At 41.0% G+C, this 26,627-nt stretch overlaps 1 protein-coding gene and 1 long non-coding RNA gene across 16 annotated transcripts in view; one reads left to right on the top strand and one right to left on the bottom strand.

Moving 5' to 3' along the window:
* Positions 1-26,627, bottom strand: part of ESR1 (estrogen receptor 1) — a 205,528-nt gene that overhangs the window by 49,668 nt on the left and 129,233 nt on the right. For all 12 annotated transcript variants that reach the window (XM_083496475.1, XM_083496469.1, XM_083496473.1 and 9 more), the window contains one exon: positions 16,854-16,970. In XM_083496475.1, coding sequence (XP_083352601.1) covers positions 16,854-16,970 — 117 coding nt within the window. The remainder of the gene's footprint in view (positions 1-16,853; positions 16,971-26,627) is intronic.
* The window catches only part of LOC310703887, a 104,504-nt gene that overhangs the window by 71,076 nt on the left and 6,801 nt on the right, over positions 1-26,627 (top strand). The window contains exon 2 of one of the 4 annotated variants that reach the window (XR_014524425.1): positions 23,559-23,674. The exons of the other annotated variants lie outside the window; for them this stretch is intronic. This is a non-coding gene — a long non-coding RNA (uncharacterized lncRNA). The remainder of the gene's footprint in view (positions 1-23,558; positions 23,675-26,627) is intronic. 4 annotated transcript variants of the gene reach the window in all.

The raw sequence follows: 26,627 nt of genomic DNA, 5'->3' as shown, positions 1-26,627 counted from the left end.
GGGACTACAATTCCCATCACCCCTGATTATTCATCTACAAAAACAACAGCATGCCATTTGTGCTACCCCCTTCCTCCAATCATATCCTTTGCTCATTGGGTTTGTTCCATTTTACTTTCCATTCAAGCCAACAGCGTTCTGTGTTCTGCAGCAACAAGGCAACTGTAGAACTGATATAACAACCTCAAAACCATTCACATTTAAAGTTAAATCACCTGCTCTCAAGCAAAACCAAACCAAAACAAAAAATAATAATAGTGCCCACTAAAATGCTCTCAATTGAAGATGGGCCATATAAAATTGCCTCACTGAAAAGAAAAAATAAATACGGAAATGGAGACAGGGACAATAACAGAAAAAAGTGAGTTCTTTCTGAACAGATAGAAAAGATGCCTCCAGGGATCATATTCTACATGTAGGTAGCACTACTCGTGCAACCAGGACCAGCATTTCTGAGCACAGGTCCAAAATACGCAATGCTTGTCTAGACGCCCCGTTAGTCCAGCATTTCCAGCAAGAGGCTCACACTGAAAATGACCTGAGTTTTTTCCTTCTGTGGACTTTTAAAAAACTACCCTTTAGATCTGTTGCTGTACGAAGAGCCTTGTTACAAAAGGAGTACAAATTAATATTTCATTTAGGAATCTTGTTTCCAAAAGGTTTGAATACCGTATTTGACCTTGGATGTTATATATAAATTAATTTTTGTGCCTTTGTTTGTTTAGCAGTAACAGAGAAGCGTTACTGTACCTTTAACAATGTACAAATGTGATGATTGATTCCATGCACCTGTAATGTATTTACATGTTTGTTACCATATTCACTGTGACTGTGAGCATTTCGTATGATCTTTTGTCTTGAGCGAACCTTGTTGAGTGATTAAGTAAGACACAACATAAGATGGTATTGCATATATTTTATGGTCTTTCATTTATTGTAACTGGAATGCCATTTTGTATTATTTAGCACTATTGACTAATGAAGTTTGCTGCGAAACCTGGATAATATCCAGAGAGCAGGTCTCTATTTGGTTCCATTTGACTATTTGTACCATTTTCACCATGGGAGTAGTGAGGAGTTGTTTTCCTGCAACCGCACATACATATATCGCTTAGCGCTTCCAGCAAATGACTATTTGAAGTACGCTTTGTCGCTACTGCTCCTACATATGTGGCTTTGTGCGTCCAGTGAAAAACTATTTGAAGAACAATTTGTTTGCTCCAGCTGTGTAATGTAATACTTACTGCATACACAACCAGTACAGTAAAGAGAGAGACATTAGTTCATTCTATGTTTATGAATATCTCCAGACTTGGTTATGCAGACTGCACTTTAGTTTGCTTATTGTTTAGTAGGTTTATGAGGTTATATACCTATTCTAGTAAAATTGACCTTTATATTCATAAGCCAGTTTTTGGTATTGTTGGTTTGTTGTATAATAATTGTCATTACATCTGATACTTTTTGTGTATACATCATATTCCTAGCACCATTAGCCCATGAAAAATCATATTTAGTGGATGCAAGAGCAGCCTAATTTTGAATATGTAGAAATTAATGATAACAAGGCAGGGAATCTGCCCTTTTATGCTGTGTAAGGCAACCTGCGTACTGACCATGCTACATAAATAAATAATAAAAGTTTCTGAAGACTATACATCTGTATTTATCAGAAACTTTCCAAGTATATTTATTATATAAATGATGGTGCCAAAAAAGAAAAGGGTCATTTGAAGAAAATAACATCTGTATAAAGCCATGAGAAGACAAGGGTGAACGGAGATGTGACCAGCTGCCACTTTTTCTCTTATACTAAGAGCAGAGATAGGTGTGGGGAAGACATCTTCTATTACAGGTTTCCGTCTAACATTTAGGAGACAGCTGCAGGACTCAAAGAAATGTCCTTTCAGACAGCTATCTTGGTGATAGATTGTTCAAGTGAAATTTTTCACTTGATAAGATTTTTCAAGTGACAGGCATTTACCACATGCTGAAAAATCCAAAATTATTTAATTCCTGCTTCAGAACTTCATTCAATCAATATAATTGTCCAGCTATGTATTGCTATTTTAGTTGAATGTTTGCACCCTGCCTTTCCTCCTGATGGAGCCCAGGGTGGGAAACACATACACAATTTAAAAACAAATACAAGCAAAATATGGCTAAAATATGAGACTTTTTGGTGAAGAACAGGTAGTCACTCAATAATTGAATTACTGAATGAATGAATGAATGAATGACATTATTTTAGTGGGTCACTTTATCTTATAGACCTGTGAGGGCTTTGATAAATGACAGAGGTCTAATATAGGCAGCAAGTGGAAATAAATTCACGTGGAAATTCATAGAGTTGCTCAGTCATCTGTATCACTTACAGTGCGGTGGTGCTATATCTTCTTCACTGCCACACAATGTGTAGCAAAGGCATGCAGCCAGTCCCAGGTTCTGTCCTTGGCATCTTCTGGCAGGGCTGTAATACACTCTTGTATGAAACCCCGGAAGAGCTCCTGCCAGTCAGTGTAGAGGCAGTAAATAATCTTCCTTATTTCTATGCTCACTTTTTTATCATAAAGTCATAGAATTATAGAGTTGGAAAGGACCCTGAGGGGAAATCTAGTCCAACTCCCTGCAATGCAGGAATCTCAACTGAGTGCCTGCGCCTGGCAGCAACACAAAAACAATTCCCTCAGATTCATTTGAAGTTGTTGGCATTGGCAAGGTTAAAAGGAACATGAGGAGTGGGAGAATCATGCTCAGTTCTATTATCAAGGTACCCCTCAGATCAGGAAAGCCCTCTGAGGTGATATTATGCAGGGATGCCTGGAAGCAGTGGGCAAGAACTCTGAAAAACTCATTGCATGGCAAGGCCCCAAACCCTCCCCCTTTGTTGGAATAAGGACACTTGACACCAAAATTTTGGTTAATGGGCTGAACTGAAAAGGTCACAACTTTATTGGTTACAGAATGTGAGTGGTACTGGCTTAGGCATTGGAACTGAACCGACTATATCTGACTCCTGCCCACCTGCAGGAAGTCTCAGAAGGGTTAACCACCAGTAGGGGGAGCCCTGTGATGCACATCGACTAGGAACTCCCCCAGGGTCACCAATAGGGGTCGTGCCATGACCCTAGCCCCGCCTGGGCTTCGGACGGGGCCACGCCCCCCAGATTCCTTTAACAGAATACCCTTGAAATAGGAGGAGTAGGTGATGGCCACTACCTTCCCTCACCTCCAAACGAATACTCCAATGCCTAACCGCCAAACCTTACAAAGTTGTGACAATTTGTTACAAGGTAGGCGAAAAAACCAAATGGCTGGTGCCAATTTGTCAAGTGGGAAAAAATCCTACCAGGCTTCTTCAACAGGCGACCAACCAAGGTCCATAGCAAGGTCAAAGGATTAAGAGCCTAATCTTAGGGAGGGAGGGAGGGAGAACTGTGTGAGCAGAAACCAGAAAAAAGGGGCAAGTTCCCGCATGCAGGCAGTTTAAATGCTGTGTGCCACGCCCCCTGGCCAACCGGACTGGTCAGCCTAGGGTGCCGGGGGGGGGAGGGAGACTCCCTAAGACGCAGGGGCTAGCTACACCCCCATGCATGGGGCAGAATCGTGTCCAGCCCGCAACTCCATTTCCCCGGGGAAGGGAAGTGGCTTTTTAGTTCTGAAAGCAGCTTACAATGTGACAGCATTGAGTTCTGCTTCCAATAGGCACCCTTTTATTCTCTTGGAGAATAGGATATAGTCCCAGACCCTCCTGCATCATAGCATCTGCCCTTGACTAATGGAAGCCCCTCCCCCCCCAGCTGAAGAGGGGCCAAGCAAAGAATGGGTTTTACTGAGACCTACTAAAACTAATGGACCTAACATAGACATGTTGATTGATTTCAATGGATCTACTAACAATAAAACTTAAAAGGAAGCCAGTGTTTGTGGACAGTGTTCTTATACAGCTTAGGTGGCACAAAACTTAATTGGCTCTAAGTGGAATCTGGAATTTCCATTGGCTGTACTGTTCTTGCAGATGTTCTGAGTTATAGTCCCTTCCGTATTTACTATATCCATATAAAGATCTGGTCTCAACAAATCTTATATTGTAGAATAAGGCAACATAATGTATTACCGACCCCTCAAATTACACGTTTCAATTATTGCCTGCATAGAATAATCTAATATTTGTTTCAACATAAATACTTGTGGGGGAGCAAGCCAGGTTGGCTGGCACAAAAACGACCATGTACCTGTAGCCCTACTCCCCAAACATCTAGTAACAAACCTAATAGGGAAATCCAAAGTGAGATTCACAATCTGTTATGCATGCACTTGTCTGGATTCTAGCTGGTGCAGAATACGAGTACTTTCTTGCAAAAATGCAAGATATTTTCTTCCTATCCTCTATATATGTCAAGTGGACAAATATATAAGTCATGGGGGAGGGGAATATAAAAATTACCAACTGCAGCCTTCTAAAAAAATCTTTCAGCCATCAATTTGATCTCAAATTGTCTGGTCTGGCACAAGCCAGTCAATGTGACACAGGCTTATAAATCAACTTTCCATTGTGCTGTTTAGAGCATAAAGCACACAAGGAAACCATTTTTAAGAAGCCTCAATCTTAAATTTCCCTCCCTCCAGCTGTGTTTGTGCATTGATCCAAATATTGCTACTCTATGTGTGTTTGTGCCTGAAGCAGAATATTTTGGCTGAGGCACCATGGGATATATCTTTGTTTTCCTCTTAAACTATTTCCCCAAACTACCATGTCCTCTATACTACCTAAAATATCAGGTAGCACAGTATGTATTTTCATTTTTGTTCATGTTTGACATGGATGGGACTGAAGACAATATTAGGTTACAGAAGGCAGCATGCACAGTACTGTTTCCTGTGTATGCTAAATGGGATGACTACCTGTCACTCACACTTTACAAATTGATAAATTTTGCTATTCTGTGTTCTGAAGGACACTGGACATATGCTACCATTGTTCTGCACAAGTAATCCTCTGTAGAAGCCAGCTGCAGGATTAAAACATTAGCCAATCCACAAGTGTCTATGCTAGGTCAGTCAAAGTAGTAGTAGTGGTAGTAGTAGTGATAATAATGATGATGATGATGATGATGATAGTAGTAGTAGTAATACTTTTATTAATACTCTACCCATCTGGCTGGGATTCCCAGTGGGAGGTGGAAGGCAGCAAGCAAACATGCCAACACAATGGAATAAATGTGTTGTTTTTTCAGTAGCCGCCCACAGTGCACTTTATCTGAAAGTTATTGTGAGGGATTTGGCCCAAGAGATAATAAATGTCAGCATTCAATCTTTTATATTACAGTTATGGGGCAGGAAAGTGTTGGCACTGTCAAGATCCAATGCCAGTTTTATACCCATGCAATGCAATGTGCTACAGCAGTACATTTTGAGAAAACTATTACTGAAGTTATTAATGCAGTATTTCAGCTGCAACTACTACCTCATCCTTTGCAGTGCAATTCTATCATGTCTACTCTGGCACAAGTCACATTGGGTTCAATGGTACTTACACACTTGTCAGTGTGTGTTTAGAATTCCAGCCTTTGTGAAATTGTGTCCTAAAACTCACATCTACCTGTACAACCCTATGTATATGTCTACTCAGTACAGGTACCAATCCTATAACCAGGTTCCAATATAATACAAACTCTGGGATACAGCCCCATTTATCTCAATGGATATACAGGCTCACACTGTCAATATAATATAAATTTGGAAAAACTGAGTCCAATTAATAACTTTAGCAAAGTCATCCTTAATTAATTTAGATGAGCTTATTTTACTAGTTTTATTTAATATGCAATGATTTTTTCATGAATTTTATGCTTGCCTTCTAGCATGTCTATTTTTGTCTTTTCTTTCTTTTTGGAGTTAATTTCTGCTGCTACTTTAAACTGCTGGGATTTTAAAACAGAACAATTATTTAACTATTTAATTTGTGCCTAATATGCATATTTTCTTTCTGTTGTAGTTCAAATATACTTTAAAAATATAGAATACATAAAAATCTTTGCTATGGGTTTATACAGTGGTACCTCGGGTTACATACGCTTCAGGTTACAGACTCCGCTAACCCAGAAATAGTACCTCGGGTTAAGAACTTTGCTTCAGGATAAGAACAGAAATCGCGCGGCAGCAGCAGGAGGCGCCATTAGCTAAAGTGGTGTTTCAAGTTAAGAACGGACCTCTGGAACGAATTAAGTCCGTAACCAGAGGTACCACTGCATATTTTTTGGCAAAATTATAGCAACATGTTAGAATCATATAATCATAGTATTGGAAGGTCATTTAGTCCAACCCCCTGCAATGCAGGAATCTTTTTGCCCAAGATGGTGCTCAAACCCACAACCCTGAGATGAAGAAACAATTTTTTCTTCATTTATCTCCTGGTTTAGAAACTGATTTATCTCATTCTAAAGCCTGCCTTTCCTAATCTAAATTATTGTTGTTATTATTGTCATTATTAATAATTTTGGAAGGCCTGGGCAAATATTGCACATTTGATTAACTCATAGGCCCCTTTGAGCATAATCTTCTGTGCAAGTGGCATACAGAGAAGCAGGTGACAGTGAAACAGGCAATGCATATGGTGGGCTCTCAGTCTAAAAGGGTAGTCTAAATGTTTACACAACATTAATACAATTATTTAATTTATTTATTTTCAAGAGAACATTTTATTTTATTCTTACTGTCACATCACATAGCTTAGTGTGGCGTTTTAAGCTATTTACCTGCTGAGGTTTGCACCACTTTCTAAATTGGTGAGATAAAAGATAATTGTTTAATCAGCATACAAACATTTCTCCTGAACCTAGCAGCCTCCTGAAGGAGCAAAGAGATTAAGCAGAGTAAGTGGCAACAGTTATGAGATCCGCTGTCTCCCAGGAGCCTGCATTGTAAGGCTAATTCACCTATCTAGACTCAACCTGAGTGAATAAATACAACCCTTCTATGTTGCTAGCCACTCTTACAAACTGCCCAGCCTCTATCTAGAGCTCTCCTACATTATGTGCTCTGAAATGTATGCCTGAAGGCAGATTCCAGTTACTGCTGCAGAGTTGCATTATTGCTTAGCATCTGCCTGAGATGTGGCTGTGATCACACACTCTATTTTACTGTGCCCTCACTACTAATAGCAGACCATCCAGGACAACAATAACAACAAAAATCTGTCAAAATTTGTTACGGTTTGCTTCTAAAGCTGTGGAGCTCATTGTCATGAACTGGTAGAACGGTGGGGAAGAGGAAGAGGATCCTGGCGAAGGGTAGCTGGGATTGGGACACATTGAGGTGAGCAGGGGATGGGAAAGGAAGTACTCACAGGGTGATGAAGGATGGTGAGGGGACAAAGGTCAATGCACAGGAACCAGAGCAGCAGGACCCACTACCAGTGCCAGAGAGCCCCTGTCTCCATGAACATGGTGGGCCCTGAGGTATAGGGAGCAGCAGGAGTGGCACTCTAGGAGGCTAAGGCAGGCAAGGGCCCACAGCCCAGCTCCTGAGCCCAGGTGGGGCTCGCTAGCTCTGGGAGGAAAGGTGTGATTCCTCAGCTGGAGTAGGCTTGGAACAGGTGAGGGTCACATGCCTCATCAAGCACAGATGCTGCAATTAGCATGCAACATATAAAAGGGAAGCAGAGCTGAGGTGCTGTGTCTGCTCAATGGCCCATGTTGATGGCTCTTGGCTTGGATGCCACTGGACCTCTAACCGATTGGCCATTCTTCTGCTGCTGGATCTATTTTATGGGACAGAATTGTCCCTGGTCTACAAGATAAAGCATCACAGGACAAAACTAACTGGGGTCAAAATGGAGTGACTGGAAACCCTCCCTTTGTCTGTCTGCTCAGTAGCACAAGGTTTTGTTTAAGTATTTTGTGGGGTTGGTGCCTTTTCAATAGTCAAAGTCCTTATTTTCACTCTTGTCTTGCCCAGTAGATGCAGGCCTTCTTTCATTGTTGGTAACTCTCTTCACTGACAGAAGCCCTTCTATCTATTTCCATGCCTACTGGATGATTACTGAACTGTACATTTTTTTTCTATTACAAAGTAAACATGGATCTCCTCAGCTGCCTCCTGTCCTATTTCCTCCTATAAATAAGAATTATTATTTTTTGCCTGATTTGGTTGTGCAACCAAATATTGGGTTGCTTTTTTAAAATTAAGATGCAACTCATGTAAATTTGTCCCTGCTGCTTCCCTGGTAGTTTCCACATTTACAGACTGATCCCAGTTCAGCTCCCAATTGCTCTTGAATTACAACATCACCAACTCCACACACAAATCTGTCTCTCAACATATCCTCCAGAACATTTCCAAAAGAAGCGTTCTGTAAACTTTTTGAGATTAGCTCTATATTGATAAATTCAGCTCTCTCTCCCCCTCCTATTACATAATTTGAAATGTTCCTGTTATACTTGGCCTTGGAATTCAGCGGTCAATCAAGATTTTTTGTAACCCTGCCAAATTTTATGCTCTGGTATTTGTGGTTGCAATAAACATCTTAAAAAATAGCACCTTTTTTGCCACACACACACACACACACACACACACACACACGGCAATGCCCTTGGGATGACAATGATAAAACTGATGAAAATGTAAATAGAGGAGGTGCATAACTAGGCATTGTGAGTGCAGGGACAAAGGATAACAATTCAGAGACCAAAGTATCACAGGTGAAACCTCTTGTAGTCATGTTTCTATTCCTCAGAAAGAAAAGGCAGAAAAACAGCAAGAAATTAATTCATAATTTGTGAACTATGGTCCTTATTCAGAAGTGAAGGCACAAAACAAAACTGATGCTGAGTAGCAGAATTCTTGGACAAGAATCAGCTGCTTATCAAGACTAGAGAAAACTTAATCTTTTAGGGATCACTTTACAAGGCTTTGCTAAAGGCTGTGAAACACACACACGCTATATGACTCATCACATACTTTAACAAATCACAATAGCACTTTCTCTTTACTTCCTTGTACTAGAGATTAAATGTCACTATTTGTTCCTGCCAATGTTAACTGGAATTGCCCATGTGGCATAATCTTATTACAAGCAATACTGTACAGTGGTACCTTGGTTTACAACCATAATCTGTTCTGGAGGTCCGTTTGTAAACCAAAACAGGTTGTAACCCAAGGCACATTTTCGCCAATGGGGCCTCCAAAATTTTTTTGTTCATAATCCCAAAAAAATGGGTTATCAAAAAAAAAAAAAAAAAAAAAGGTTGCAAACCAGGACACGCACTTCCAGGTTTGTATTCCAAAATGTATCCAAACCTTTTCAATAAATATCATATAAAAAAAAATGTATGCAAACCAAGGTACCACTGTATTTGAAATTTACATGTTGCCAAAAATTATGAGATCCCAACAGAATATGAAAAAGGATTCTCTGTTTGTGATGCTTTGTTCAATGATGGAACATAAATGTATATGTTCTATTTGTGTGGAAACATAAATATAAGAATACATTGTTTGCCAGAAACTGTGTGCTACTCCCCCCTCCAACCCATCACAATCAAGCATATATTTTTTGCCTGCACTGATCCGTTTTTTCCTGGCTAACCAGGAGGAACATCCCTTGATCTATCTTTCTTTTTTCTTGGAACAATGCAAGAAGAGCAGAAGTGACTATTCCAATCTACCACTAGGTTCCTCATCGGCTTCCCTTAGAGCACCTTATTGCTGCTTATTTGAATTTTGTGATTTATATTTTTATTTGTAAGCCACCTTCCATAGAAAGGTGGGATATATGTGTTGGGGGGGGATGAAATTAACTCCTGTTGAACAACCACTTTGAAGATGGGTTGGCTACTTGACTGCACAATGTCACCCAATGGACATCAGCAGGTGAGCAACTTCAGCGTCTCCTTCATGCACAAGTATGTTCTTCATGTACAAGACATAAGGCTGCTCAATTTATTTTGGAAGTTAAGGTGTAAAAAGTCTGTGACGAAAGAATAATCCATTACATGCCAGTATCTGCTTGCCTCTTGCTGCCCAATACATATTGTTGAACATGGTTGTCCTTGTTATATCGCTGCTTTGCACGTATCAGTAGGCCGTACTACATTCACAAATCCCAAGGGACCCTTCATATCCAAGAAACATGGTCTCTCTGCAATGTTATAAGATGAACAGAAGAACTGGACTATCCATCTGGGCAATCTTTATAATAGCACTGAGGTACTGTATGGCCCTTCCAAAGCTCTTTTAATACCTAACAAATTAGAGCTTGCAGGGCAGCAGCTGAAGGAGGAGCAAAAGAGTTTTCTTGTGTGTGTGTTTCTTGTGGCTGATTAGCTGCTCTCCCTGTGCAAAGGTCAGAGGGGGCAGGGTTTCTGTTGAGTCATGTGATTAGTTGTGGGAGGAGCTTATCAGAGCTTGCAGGGCAGCGGTGCAGCCTTGCAGGCCTGGCAGCACGCGCAGTTCGGTCCATCTTTTAGATTTAGGGGAGCTAGTCTCAAATGTTTGTTGGGGGAGACCTAGGTTTTTTTTGGGGGGGGTTATTTGTCCTGTCTTCACGCTTTTTAAGATGGAGGACCACTGTAGCCACCCCCAACGACAGATGGAGGGTGAGGGAACAGCTGCAGTCGCCTGCGGTTCCTGCGCAATGTTTGCCATCTTGCCAAAGGTTGCAGGCAGCTTTACCTGCAGCAAATGTATGTTGATTGCACTCTTAGAAGACAAAGTCCAGCAACTGGAGGAACGTGTAGCTACGCTCCAAAGAATTAGAAAGCTGGAGCTCTTCTTGGAAGCAACAGAGAACACCGTCTCCACCAAGGAGGAGACGGGGGACACCCCTGAGAAGGAGGCTAGTTCACCAACACAGGTGCCAGATATATGGAGAAACGTGACTCAAAGAAGTAGGAGGCCCAGGGTTTGCTCTGATTGTTTAGAAATACACAATCGCTTTGAAGTCCTCTCCCCTAGCATGGAAGATGAAGAACAGACTCCATTTGAGGATCTCTCCCTCATTACAGTCGATCAGGTATATGAAGATGAGCAGCAAAGTCAGTCCTCAGGGAATGTGCAGGCGACCTTGGAACGGACAGCTCACGGAAGAACCCTGACCAAACCTAAGAGGAGGCGTGTAGTGGTGATAGGGGATTCCCTACTGAGGGGAACAGAAGCAGTGATCTGTGGGCCTGACAAGATGTCTCGGGAGGTGTGCTGTCTCCCCGGGGCTAAGATCCAAGATGTAACTGAACGACTGCAAGGAATCATAAAACCCACTGACAAATACCCCTTCCTCTTGGTTCATGTGGGAACCAATGACACTGCAAGCAATAGCATCCAGAAGATCAAAAGAGACTACGAGGCTCTGGGCAGGAAATTGAAGCAATTAAATGCACAAATTGTCATCTCATCTGTCCTCCCAGTTGAACGACGTGGCCCAGGGAGAGAGGGAAAAATAGTGGAAGTGAACAACTGGCTTCGCAAATGGTGTAAACAGGAACGGTTTGGATTCTTAGATCACGGACTGCAGTTTCTTGAAGATGGGACTTCTGGCAAGCGATGGGCTGTACCTCACAACGGTTGGGAGGAATGTTTTTGCCAAAAATCTCAGAAACCTCATCAGGAGGGCTTTAAACTAACTAATGTGGGGGAGGGAGACAGTGCTCCTGAAGGTAGGAGTCTATCAATTGATGAAGATGATCATCCAAATGTCATAGACCAAATGGAGCAAACAGCACGCAGACCTAGTGGTGGGAGTAAAAATTCCTTAAATAAGAGACACGGGGGAATGTTTAATGGACTTCAATGTCTGTACACTAATGCACAAAGCATGGGAAATAAACAAGATGAGCTTGAGCTCTTGGTACAGCAAACTAAATATGACATAATAGGCATCACTGAAACCTGGTGGGATAAGTCCCACGATTGGAATGTAATAATGGAGGGATACAATCTATTTCAGAGAAACAGACCAGACAAGAAAGGAGGAGGAGTGGCGTTATATGTCAGGGATGTGTATACCTGTGAAGAGACCCAAGATTTAGAACCTCAAAGCCAAAGTGAGAGCATTTGGGTCAAAATTAAGGGAGAGAAGAATAACAGAGACCTCATTGTGGGAGTTTACTATAGATCCCCAAGCCAAACAGAGGACATAGATGATGCCTTCCTGGAACAGATGGCCAAGCATGCAAAAGGAAGGGAGATGGTAGTAATGGGGGACTTTAATTACCCGGATATTTGTTGGATGTCAAACTCAGCCAAGAGCATAAGGTCAAACAGATTCCTCACTGGCCTTGCAGACAACTTCATTGTCCAGAAAGTGGGAGAAGCAACAAGAGGAACAGCCATTTTAGATCTGGCCCTAACCAATGTTGATGACCTGGTTAGTGGGGTAGAAGTGGAAGGATCATTAGGCGCGAGTGATCATGCTCTTCTGAAGTTTTCTATACAGCGGAAAGGAGCAGCCAAGCATACTAGGACTCAATTTCTTGACTTTAAGAAAGCCGACTTCATAAAACTTAGGGAAGTGCTGGGTGAGATCCCATGGACAGTAATACTAAAAGGAAAGGGAGTTCATGATGGCTGGGAGTTTGTTAAGAGGGAGATAGTAAAAGCACAACTTCAGGCAATACCAATGAGACAGAAACATAGAAGGTGCCTAAAGAAGCCAGGGTGGCTATCTAAAGAACTTTTAACTGAGTTAAGATTAAAAAAGGATGTGTACAAAAAATGGAAAAGGGGGGAAACCACCAAAGAGGAATTCAGCACATGTAGACACAAAGTCAGAAAAGCTAAAGCACAAAATGAACTCAGGCTTGCTAGAGAGGTTAAAAGCAACAAAAAAGGCTTTTATGGGTATGTCCGTAGCAAAAGGAAGAACAAAGAAACAGTGGGGTCACTCAGAGGAGAAGATGGTGAAATGCACCATCAACTCCTCAATGCCTTCTTTGCCTCAGTCTTCTCCGATAAAGAAAACAATGCCCGACCTGAAGAATTTGGAGCAAATGATTCAGCAGAGGAAACACAGCCCAGAATAACTAAGGAGACAGTACAAGAATACTTGGCTAGTTTAGATATATTCAAGTCTCCAGGGCCAGATGAACTGCATCCAAGAGTATTAAAAGAACTGACAGATGTGATCTCAGAACCACTGGCAGTCATCTTTGAGAATTCCTGGAGAACAGGCGAAGTCCCGGCAGACTGGAGGAGGGCAAATGTTGTCCCTATTTTCAAAAAGGGGGAAAGAGAGGACCCAAATAATTATCGCCCAGTCAGTCTGACATCAATACCAGGGAAGATTCTGGAGCAGATCATTAAGCAAACAGTCTGTGAGCACCTAGAAAGGAATGCTGTGATCACCAATAGTCAGCATGGATTTCTGAAAAATAAGTCATGTCAGACTAACCTGATCTCGTTTTTTGACAGAATTACAAGCCTGGTAGATGAAGGGAACGCAGTGGATGTAGCCTACCTTGATTTCAGCAAGGCATTCAACAAGGTGCCCCATGATATTCTTGTAAAGAAGCTGGTAAAATGCGGACTTGACTATGCTACCACTCAGTGGATTTGTAACTGGCTGACTGACCAAACCGAAAGGGTGCTCATCAATGGTTCCTCTTCATCCTGGAGAAGAGTGACTAGTGGGGTGCCACAGGGTTCTGTCTTGGGCCCGGTCTTATTCAACATCTTTATCAACGACTTGGATGGTGGACTGAAGGGCATCCTGATCAAATTTGCAGATGACACCAAACTGGGAGGGGTGGCTAACACCCCAGAGGACAGGATCACACTTCAAAACGACCTTGACAGATTAGAGAACTGGGCCAAAACAAACAAGATGAACTTTAACAGGGAGAAATGTAAAGTATTGCACTTGGGCAAAAAAAATGAGAGGCACAAATACAAGATGGGGGACACCTGGCTTGAGAGCAGTACATGTGAAAAGGATCTAGGAGTCTTGGTTGACCACAAACTTGACATGAGCCAACAGTGTGACGCGGCAGCTAAAAAAGCCAATGCAATTCTGGGCTGCATCAATAGGAGTATAGCATCTAGATCAAGGGAAGTAATAGTGCCACTGTATTCTGCTCTGGTCAGACCTCACCTGGAGTACTGTGTCCAGTTCTGGGCACCACAGTTCAAGAAGGACACTGACAAACTGGAACGTGTCCAGAGGAGGGCAACCAAAATGGTCAAAGGCCTGGAAACGATGCCTTATGTGGAATGGCTAAGGGAGCTGAGCATGTTTAGCCTGGAGAAGAGGAGGTTAAGGGGTGATATGATAGCCATGTTCAAATATATAAAAGGATGTCACATAGAGGAGGGAGAAAGGTTGTTTTCTGCTGCTCCAAAGAAGCAGACACGGAGCAATGGATCCAAACTACAAGAAAGAAGATTCCACCTAAACATTAGGAAGAACTTCCTGACAGTAAGAGCTGTTGGACAGTGGAATTTGCTGCCAAGGAGTGTGGTGGAGTCTCCTACTTTGGAGGTCTTTAAGCAGAGGCTTGACAACCATATGTCAGGAGTGCTCTGATGGAGTTTCCTGCTTGGCAGGGGGTTGGACTCGATGGCCCTTGTGGTCTCTTCCAACTCTATGATTCTATGAAATGTTGAGATAAGCTACTCTTTCCAAATCAGAAGAGCAGACTGAGTTAAGCAGGGTGAGGACAGCAATTACATAATTAGGAGCAGAAAGGATAGGTGTGATTTATCATCCAGGTGCATATTTGGTGTGTGTTAGGTGTAAATAGCACTTCTGATGTAGTAATAGGATACAGGCAGTATTATGATGTATGTTTAAACAACCAGCACACTCTTTGTATTTACAGAGCATGAAAATACTTCTGAACTATAAGTATTTTGACAGTGTCCTTTTAGTTAATTGGTTCTTTAAATACACAAGTACTAATAACTACATTTTTACGTTGGTACAGGACAGTATGTTTTGAAAATATTATAGACATTCACTTCAGATACAAAACAAATAGTTTCCTACAGCTTGAGTATTTTTCTTCCTCATTCACCAAGTACTATTTTTAGTACAGTATAACGTTGCATTCAAGATAATTGCAAGGCAAATTAGAATTCTTGGAATGATTCCAGATGATGCATTAAAAAATTATTTCCTCTTTGGTTCTGAGAATTCCTTTAATAATCATCTGCTTTTCCTTTGGCATATAATAAATTGTCATCAGAGTATAATTGAAAACAAGCGGCAAGATCAAGAGGAGGTCCGATATGTCAGTAAACTGTTCTGAAGTAGAACAGAGGGGAGTAAAATTCTTCACATTTGCATCAATATAATCATTATGAAGCAACAGCTAATCAATGAAGACTAGCCAAACTCTCTAAAAGGAATGTCTTAGAAATTTATTTTATTTTCTAACAAAGTTTCCCTCCCACCTCCTGCCCTGGCTGGTGTAAGGTGGTAGAGCTTTAGAAATAGTGGGTCACCCTCTACTGTATTCCTCACACGCCCAGTTAGGATGGCTCTGTGTGATGTTTTGCTATTAGGTGCATCCTTTGGGGGGGAAATGTCACAAAAATACAAAAAATATAATACTGTGAAACAGAAGCAAGGAAAGGCTAAGGCTAAGTAAGGCTTACTTAATTTATGTAGTTTATATATTGTCCAATTAAGTACTAACCTATTTATGTACCTAGTACCTAGAATGCTACTAGCCAGAACCTGGAAAACCTTGCAATTAATGAATATTGACCACTTGTATGATATAGTCTGGCAACCAGCCATAATGGAAAAGTTGTTGCAAAAATATATAATTTTTACACTGTGTGATATTTTATTAAATATGGAAATGAAACAACATATAGATGAGAAATACCTACAACATATATTGCAATATGGTGCAGATAAGCAGGTACTACTCATTAGCTCATTCCTGTGTTTTCCAAGTTGATTGATTGAAAAATTCAGTGAACTGGTTTACTGTAATCACCTCATTATGTACTGTAAAATAATGTGCTTAGTATTTTACTCCCCTAATGACCCATTTTTTTGTCAGAACGGACATGTTGCAGCTCAGCAGTTGAGTATTCAGTCAACTCTATTGTTTCTGCACACAAACAAATTTCCCTTCAATACAAATAGCCAGCTGCTATCTGCCACAGTTCAACCTAAATTCAAAGGATTGTATGAACTGGCCAGGAGTCCATACTAATTTCCATTTCATTCATGACTATTCTTTTGAAACTGCTTTTGATCAAGAACACTTGTCCACCTAAAAGTAGATTGCAGCCTTCAGCACAGAACTGCAGAATAAATTTAGTTCCGATCACATTTCAATATAAAACTTCCTATTTTGCTCTTCCTGAAACAATGCACAAACTGAAATGCAGCTTTGGAAATCCTTTGAAATTTGCACCTCTCTAAATTTTGCTATGCAGATCTGCCCCCCCATGTGGATTTTAAGGGGGCAAATGCATATTAATTCATATCTTAGTGAAAATAACACAAAAATATGCATTGCTATTAGGAATATTCATTGAAAAATAAGTACATTAGGTAAGATTGCATAAGAATGTGTATACTAGAAGAAATGTACACTAACAAGCTAATTAATTGTTGTGATTACTTTTTTAAAGTGCAAACTTAAAATTGAGAAACTAAGATTTGTTCATCTCTGCTTTTTGCACTTCAGTTCCTGTCTAGGATATTACAGGATAACATAAAATTCATTAGTAGTCTTGACCATGATTTATGGAAGTAAATGAATTCTAAAATCCTAGTCCTTTGTTTTCTCTTTAAAACTTCAATTTCATAAAATTAATTGCCACTCTCCTTAAGAACTTTGTATTATACAATTGAGATGAATTAATTAAGAAATATTTGTACATGGTTAGATACATACCACCTTTCATCATTCCAACTTCATAACATTTTCGGAGCCTGCAAGCCTGGCAACTTTTCCTCCTGTTCTTGTCAATAGTGCACTGGTTAGTAGCAGGACACATGTAATCATTGTGACCTGTAAAAATCATAGGGAAATGACATTAAAGTGACAATTTTCACAGGTACCCCTAAAACACAATGCTTTCATAAGCTTCTATAATGTTTTACTTTACATTTCTTGCTGGTTGGTTGGCATGAGGGACATTGTCTTTTCAATAGTGGTCCCACATTTCTCTTCCCACAGAAGACCTTATCATTGCTTTGAAGTTGAAAACATTTCTATTTAAAAACAACAACCCAGTCTATGTTAAATGTTTTTCCAGCACGACAAATTAATTAAACTGCGGCAGACAGTATTTTGTATCAAATTCTGCTGGGGGGAAATGAAACTGCTGCTGATTTTTATATTTGAAATCTTATTTTACAGTGGTGCTGCCTTTTGAGTTTTTATATATTTTTATATTTTTCTGTAAGGTGGTGTGTCCTGAAAGGCAAGGTAGATGTGCATCAGATAAATACATAAAATAAACTCCTGTCACTTGCTCTTGACCTACTTCTTGATCTAACAAAGGAGTACAGCTTTCATCATGTGTATACTGGATGTGTATTAGTGTTCCCTTGAGAATTTTGTATTTCCTAGTTGAAATAAAAACAAAAATCCTATGGTACTGAAGCCTTGATGTGGATTGAAAATACAGAGCTGATCCTAGCCAGTCCTCCTTCTACACACAGCTAAACAGGACAAGGTACAGCACACAATGAAACAATTTTATGACAGAACTGTTTGTTCTTCATTCAGGTCAGGGATCTGAAAGTGAGCTTGTTGGAGGCCTTGGTCTCATCAGACCCAGTCCTCTGTCATTCATTATATGTTAGCAAAGGTAAAGTGTGTGTTTTTTAAAGAAGCTACTATCAGATTATACCAAGAACAAGTCTGTTGACTTGTACTAAATAAACAAAATAAATAAAATTCCTCCTATTAAGCAGAAGACACTATATAATTTAGTGACACACCACGTAACACCTAAAAAAAGTATTGTTCAGAATTATAATTTATTTTATTTATAAACTAGTCACCTAAGGAATTAGAAATGTCTTGACATTTTACTTCTTCAGTTTGTACTGTATCAAAATATATTCACTACATTAGAGTCCACAGAAAATAAAGACTGACTATTCTGTGTTAGTCATACTTACAGTAGACAGCTGAAACGAATGGGTCTATTTTGAGTGTGACTTAGTTGGATATCACCTACTGTTTTAGCAACTTTGCTGCAACTTAAATCCATTAGTTTCAGTGGGTCTACTCTGAGCATGACTTTATGTGGTATAATTAATTTAAAATTGCAGCAGTCACTAAATTTCACTACCAATTCATAAGCCACATACTATCATAAACAAAGTTTGGGGAGCAATTTTATAGTCCCCGTGCAGAGAAATTTGTGGGTTTTCATCTTGTAGCCACACAGGTTAAACACCCTACAGAGGCATCACAGGAACTTTGACGTGCTTTCAAACTGCTAGGTTGGCAGCAGCAGGGACCAAGCAACGGGAGCTCACCCCGTTGCGGGGATTCGAACCACCAACCTTCTGATCAGCAAGTCCTAGGCTCTGTGGTTTAGCCCACAGCGCCACCCGCATTCCTGATCTCTGGTACTTATACCTATATAATTGTTTACAGTGAGAATGTCACAGTTTACTACTCCAGTTATTATATAATATTCTTCCTAACAGATATTATATTTATTTATTAGATTTACATACCAACTTTTTGCCAAGGCACCCAAGGCAGTTTTAAATTTTTAAAATAAGAATTACTAATCATAAAACAGGGACGCGGGTGGCGCTGTGGGTGAAACCACAGAGCCTAGGGCCTGCCAATCAGAAGGTCAGCGGTTCAAATCCCTGCAACGGGGTGAGCTCCCATTGCTCGGTCCCTGCTCCTGCCAACCTAGCAGTTCAAAAGCATGAAGTGCAAGTAGATAAATAGGTACCACTCCAGCGGGAAGGTAAACAGCGGTTCTGTGCGCTGCTCTGGTTCGCCAGAAGTGACTTAGTCATGCTGGCCATATGACCCGGAAGCTGTACGCCGGCTCCCTTGGCCAATAAAGCGAGATGAGCGCCGCAACCCCAGAGTCCGCCACGACTGGACCTAATGGTCAGGGGTCCCTTTACCTTTACCTTTAATCATAAAACACCTAAAACCCAGGGAATGGAGTCACATCCTCTGCAACAACACATGCTTCTATTCTCTTTCATAAGGTAACGACCACTGTATAGATTAGGAAATGTCAGAGTATGTCTGAAGCACTTTTTCTCATAATCAGAATGTCTTGTGTACATGAAACTCTAGATTACAAAAATAAATCCCACTGGTCACAATAAAACCTCGTTTCCACATAAAGGACTTAGAGCTATCATATGTCTAGTCTTATGTCTAGCATCAGATTTGTTATACAATTCTGCAGGATGTCAAAGAAACAAATACATGACCTTAAATGTGATTGAACAGAACAGGATACCTGAGACAGATTGATTTGAGATGAGAAGTCGTAGTAATCAAAGCATAGCTACAAACGAAAGGAAAGCTCCTGACTTTAAGCTAAAGCTTTATTCTGTGTGACCAGTAAATATATTCTGTTGCTCATACTGGCCAAAAGCTATTACAGTGGTGCCTTGGGTTAAGAACTGAATTCGTTCTGGAGGTCCGTTCTTAACCTGAAACTGTTCTTAACCTGAAGCACCACTTTAGCTAATGGGGCCTGCCGCCATGCTGCCACCGCACAATTTCTGTTCTCATCCTGAAGCAAAGTTCTTAACCAAGAGGTACTATTTCTGGGTTAGCGGAGTCTGTAACCTGAAGCGTCTGTAATCCTAGGTACCACTGCACATGGCTTTGTTGTATAAAAAAATTTCTTTAAGTTGCTAAACTTAATTGCCATTGCTAAATAAGAGACACAGTAGACAAAATGTACAACCAAACATCCACTCAATTCAATGGGGCTTACTTCCAGTGAAGTGGGTTAGATTAAAGATTAAGTGAATAATCATTAACAACTGGCTTTGGGTAGTTTACTCAAAACTCAAAATAATAAAATACTAATAGTAAGTGTTTACTGTTTATGGAGATGAGTGGGAAAACCCCCTCCCTGAAATCCAAAACAAAACAAGTTTCTATCAAAATAAATATGGAACAAAGTCGCAATAAATACTGTAAGTATTTTATCTTATATTATGAAAAGCAGAACATGTCAGGGTTAACATTGTATGAGTGAAGGTTGTACACCACCCAAAATTGACAAGCAAATGATACTGACCAGAGCTATGGCTTATATAAATAATTTTAAACAATTTGGTGTGCCTAAAGTAGACATACCAAGCATATTTACTCAGATGTAAGTCCCACTGAGCTCAAGGGGACTTACTGTGCAGTAAGTGTGTGTTTAGAATTACAGACCTAGTGCATTTGTATCTCAGTAGATACCGTATTTTGCGCCCCATAGGACACTCCGGCCCATAGGACGCACCTAGATATTTTGGGGGGGGGAATAAAGAAAAAAAAATCCCCCCCCAGGTGCGGGGCTGGAAGAACCAGCTCGGGGAAGAGTGGGAAGGCACGCTCTGCCTCCCCGCTGTCCCCCGAGCTTGTGGGGCTGGCGATGGGGAGAAGTGCGATGATCCCAGGACTGCAGGCAGCTCTGCGCCGCCATCGGGAGCGGGGCGGGGCTTCGCCCCCGGCTCCCACGCAGAGCTGCGCTGATCCCGGGACGGCAGGCAGCTCTGCGCCGCCATCTGGAGCGGGGTGGGACTTAGCGCCCCGCTCCGGATGGCAGCACAGATCTGCCTGCAGTCCCAGGACTGCAGGCAGCTCTGCACCGCCATCGGGAGTGGGGCGGGGCTTCGCCCCCGGCTCCCGGTGGCCGCACAGAGCTGCGCTGATCCCGGGACGGCAGGCAGCTCTGCGCCGCCATCTGGAGCGGGGCACTAAGTCCCGCCCCGCTCCAGATAGCTAAGGGAGAAACAAGACCCTAGTTGGGGTCTGATGCTGTGAACCTCTCCATCACAGGTTCAGGTTGTAGATATGTGTATATATGTGCACAGGTATATATGTAAATAAACCATATTATCATAAAGACATCACAGTCTCCACTATGCCTCATTTCCAAAAAGAAATATTAACCCTGGTTAAGTGCCTGGAACTCCTGGAATCTCATACCACTTGGAGACTGAGGGGGTGTGCAACAGTATTTTTGTCCAGTCCTTGCCCCAATATCACTTTTCTAGATTATAATCACTATTTCACACCACATATTAAATGTGCACCAATTTACATTTACTTTCACTGAATATCATTTGCCATTTGTTGCCCTTTCAGCTTGGAGAGGTATTTCTGAATTCTTCACAATCTGCTTTGATTTCATCAACTTTATGTTCTGTAGCAGGCTTCCTCAACCTTGGCCCGCCAGATGTTTTTGGCCTACAATGCCCATGATCCCTAGCTAGCAGGACTAGTGGTCAGGGATGATGGGAATTGTAGTCCCATCTGGAGGGCTGAGGTTGAGGCAGCCTGTTCTGTGGTATCAGCAATAATGCAAATTCATTTTTTTTTAAAAAAATAGATATTTAGATTTAGGTATATAATCTTTCCAGAGAGATCCATTAAGAGTCTTATGATTCTTTTGTTCCCGCATTGTATATCTTTTCCCATTTCAGACAGATAATAAAAAGGGAGTATTCCTTTTCCAGATGACACTTACACATGACATCCTATTCCTACACCCCCGCCAAATGGCTGAACCGATCAACTGTGCAGATTCCAATCTATGAAAAGTGTGGCACAGAGCTATGCTATCTTCCCTTACTCTCTCCAGCTGATAAATCACAATTGTTTTTTAGTGCTTGGCATGTGATCAAACCAACAGCTGTACTAGAATAAAAAACAAAATCAATCACTCACCACCATCTCCCTGTTATCACCCATGAGACAATGAGCATTTTGGGGAACACATCTTTCAGGATGAAAAAATAAGTTACGTAGCTGCAGAGCCATGTGGAAAAAGTATTTGTCTGCTTTTTCTAAAAACTGCAAGTGATACATTTGACACCACCACTATCAAATATCCTGCATGCAAAAAAATGGGCAGAAATGCCTAAAATATAGCATCATCTATAAAAGGTTCTCAGAGAAATAGCTGGTACCCCAATAATGAAATTAATGGAGATTTGCATGTACTGCACTGACACTGGCTAGACTGTTTTGGCTTGAGGGTAAGATTCACCCTTGGCCAACCCTTCCAGGAGCATCCAGGGATTTGACCAGAGGTGGATGTGGCCAAAAGTAGATGTGGCCGCCCCACACTCTTGCATACACATACACACAGGAAGACTTGCAGACAGACATAAACAAAGTCACACAGTCTGCTCTCCTCAGCTGATTTGTGCAGATGAGCTGTGGAAGCGAGTTATACCCTTCTTCCTTTTAATCATTACCACCCCCCTCTTCTCTCATCAAATTATCATTCTGGTGCTCATTTGCATCCCCATCAGCGTGTTGCCCTCAAATCACTCTAGCATTCTATCAGCTTTTTTCGTTTCTTTTTGTCACTGCCACCAGAATTGGTGGTTTTTTATACAACCCAAAAATACTGCTGCCGAGGTGGTGAGAGATAAGACCCCCAAACTGGGGATTAGGCTCCCCTGCATTAGAGTTTTAATTAAAACAATGTAAGCATCATGAATAAAGAAGCTTGCAGAAATGCAAAGGTTACATGAGGTATCATTGTGCAATGAAACTCTGCAGAACTTTGCACTGTGCACTTATTTGCTTTCTTACTAACTTACTATATTTATTATATAAAGTCAACCAGTAACATAGGGCAGCTTTCAACTTATGATAGACTGGAGGGCAAAACATCTGCACTAAGAAAGGTTGCACAAGGAGAGGGCTGCTTACCCCTTCCTTCTACCTGAAGCCTCTCTGCCCCCCAAAAGTCTCCCCATATAATATGAGTCATGTCAGTGGGAGAGAGAATCTTGAACAACTGGGTAGAGGAAGCTTGTGTGAGCAGGAGCATCATGTGCACTGCCACCCAATTCTTGACAATTCCGTTCTCCCATTGCAGCCTCTCACAACATAACACATCAAGGAGGGGCTCTTGACCAACCAGAGTGGTGATGTTGCTTTGTGAGTGTAAGGTTGCAGGGGGTGTTGAACGTGAGAGTGATCTGTTGTGTGAACAACTTTCTCTTTTTAGATCTAAGCCATGGTGACCAACTCCATATGTTTTTGGACTACAACCCCCATCACTTCTACCATTTGCCATCCGGGCTGAGACTGGAGCCCACAACAACTGGAGGGCACGACTTTGTCACTCTGTTCTGAAAGGCAAACCTCTTAGGCCTCAGGCCCAGGCAACATATTGTGGAGAGAGATGTGAACACTGTTGAACAACATCTCCTCGTGTGAAATCCTATGCAAACAGCAACAAATGAAGTGTGTGTGTGTGTAAATACTAACACAATAACATCACATTTTCTTTTCAACTACTTGCATTGGAGGGTGGGAGGAAATATGAATTGCCCGCAGCTGAGCTGTGTTTTGGTGGAAGAATCTCAGCTGGGGCTTCTGACTACAAGTGTGACTGTTTTCCCCTCCTTCTCTCAGAGCAGAGTCAGCCCATCCATGATGCAGGGTGAGACAACTGCCTCAGGTGGTGGAAACTGAGGAGGTGGCACTCCCATGAGTGTCCCCACTGCCCTACCACCACAGAAGCAATTCAGGTAAGGGAGGCTTCAGCAGCAGCAGGGAGGCACAACGTTCTACTGCCCAGGTTTTCCGCTGGTCTCCCCCACCCCAGTGGAAAAGGGACCAGCAGCAATGCTCTGTGGAACGCCTCCCCTCTCACTGGGTCGGTGAGAGGCATTCCCTTGTCCAGCTTTGCCACCAGGTGGGCAGTGAACTTTGAAAAACGTTTCTTGTAGAACCTCATGCCCTTCTCCATTGCAGGAGCGGCAAGAGGCAGGGGAACGCCTCTCAATGACTCACTGCTTTATACGATAGAAGCTTTTGTGTACTCATATGCCTTTATAAAAGAAACATTTTAATTCCCTTCTTACAGTAACATAACAGATTATAGCAAATGGTGGCAATGATGCATAGCTTCTGCACGCTCTGTCCCAACTGAGCATACTGCTTTACTCCAGCCATACTGCTTTAGAACAGATTTGGATAGGAATCAAACCAAAACAAACCTTAATATAACAGCAACACAAAATTAATAAATTTGAAGCTTCCAGCTATGCTGAAATAAACTAACAGAGCTTTCTCTCATTCATTCACTTCACTAAATTCTTTTCATCAAGCCAATCTTTTATATTGCTCTCTCTCACCTTGTGCCGCTACAAGCATAATTCTAACTTGCACTTATTATAATGGAACCTTTATAACCGACTTCATCATGCTTTCAAACTCACAACAACCTTTACACCCAAATTCTTTTACATACACCAAATAATAAATTATGGAAGCTTTAGAACTGACCTCATCCCACTTACAAACTCACAATAATTTTTACATCCCCCAAATAAACACTCAAGTTGGCTTTTTGCTGAACAAATACATCATTAAATGAAATATATGCCAATACTATGCTAGATATCCTAGAACCTGGATTTACTTCATTTGACTCAGCATAATTCATTTGTAATAACCATAATTTCAACATGTGTTAGATATTGCTGTAAAATTCTAAATATAAACAAACTGGGAAACAGAATTATTTCATTTTTAAGGAAACATGAATAGTATTGCAAAACTGGAGTCCAAATGATTGACTTCTGGGAGGTTTCAAACTTACTGTGGCAACTGTTGTAATTGTTGATATACAGAGGACAATAATGTAGTAAATTAATCCCATATCTATATGCATAACATTTAGTTATCTGTCTTTGATGTAGAGGTCAGAATTGCTAATAAATTGAATGCACTGTTTTTAGATCTAGGATATATCTAAAGATATTTCCCAAATAAAAGTAGAAATACAAGGACACATCTCACCCTTCCTTTGGCCATCTTGGAGGGCCTTAGTTTGGGAGTTTCCTTTTATATTTCTGCCACATTATACGCACCTACATTTTATCAGTGAAGTGGAACCCCATAACTTCTGCTCATGTTTCTTTTGACAGCAAGTATGGACAGGGTCGTGGTATTGACTACAGGGCGAGAAACTGAGCATGCTCTCTGCTTTGGAGCTCTTCAGTTCAGTTCCAATGTAGATTCTTCAAAACATACAAAAATGTGTGATTTCTAGACACAGGCTTTCTGACTCTCTTTTGGGTGTTAAATCACACATTCATAGTGTCTGATTCTTTGTTCATTATTTAGACCTCCCTTGTATTCTAGTGCTGTGAAGTATGATTTCAACTGTGGGCAGTAAAAGGGCACATACTTCCATTGCTGCAGCTGACCATGCTACCTTGCATTTTTGAGCATGCTCAGTTGCATTTTGCAGAGTTCCAGTGTGGCAGGCCCTGTTTTCGGAACAGAATCTCTGTTGGGATTCTATTTGTACTTTCCCAAAACAACTGAAAACATATTTGTTTCAACAACCTTTTTCAGTTAGCTTAAAAATGTATTTGCCTTAGGTGTTTATTTTATATTGTTTATAAACCCATCTTTATTGTTTTCAAAGCAACTTCTAGTTGTTTTTCTGTAAATTGGCTTGAGACTTATGTGGAAGATGATTCAAAATTTAATAAAGTAAATAATAATAGTAATATGTAAAAAGCTGCTATGGATTCTTTCAGTAATCACACAAATCAGATGTTTTGCAAGGAAGAGGGCATGGATAGAGATAAAATCCAATACCCTTAACTTCTTCCAAATAGTTTCTGGGAGTGCTAATGGCTTTTCTTTAGAGGCTTTATGTGCACAACCACAACAGCTAGATTAAGGCATTTGTCCAGAAATGCTTGCTTAGCAGAAAGAAAAGTCAGTATATTTTATTTAATCAGCCCAGCCCAAGGAAACACGGCATTTAACAAGGTGAGCGCACCAAAGATGAAGCGTAAGCAACAACATCTTCACTGCTGGAGAACTAAACGCATCTTAATACAATATACAACCAAATGGAAGGAAACTTACTCTTTAAAATATGAGGAACACACACACAGTTCTTAAATAAACTATAGAAAATGCAATCAAACTTGTTAATGAATTCCTGTCTCCCACTATAATTGCCCTTTGAAACTTTCCCCTTTAAATTTTACATTGCACTTATTAGCCTGGTATTTAGGTTTCGACTAATACAAGTAGAGGCCTGCAACCAAATGTTGCAGAGGATTTTGAATTATGTTTGTAGCAGATGTATTAGCAAAGAGATAAAAGAAGCATGGGCATTTATTTTCTGGAGTTTTGGGGGGGGTGTTGCCTTGGGGAGCATGCTGCTGTGCTCATGTTTTGCTTATGAGGTCAGGATACTGGGCTGCATGGGTCTTTCGCCTCCTCCAGCAGGGATCTTATTTTCTTATAGGTTGGAGCCTTCACTATAGGAACTTATTTTCCTTTTAAAAAATATGATTTTATGTATTCATTTACTTCTGGAGTTTCTATACTGCCTTTCTGCCAAGTCACCCAAGGCAAACACATTATATAACATGTCAAGTGCCAGAGTCCTCTCAGGCCTACTGGGAGCCAATAGTATGTGTGCTCCCTGGCCTGCCCATCTTCTGGCAG

This window comes from Podarcis liolepis (assembly GCF_965112155.1).
Source record: "Podarcis liolepis genome assembly, chromosome: 3".
Classification (NCBI taxonomy): Eukaryota; Metazoa; Chordata; class Lepidosauria; order Squamata; family Lacertidae; genus Podarcis; species Podarcis liolepis.
This window is presented reverse-complemented; position numbering and strand designations above follow the sequence as displayed.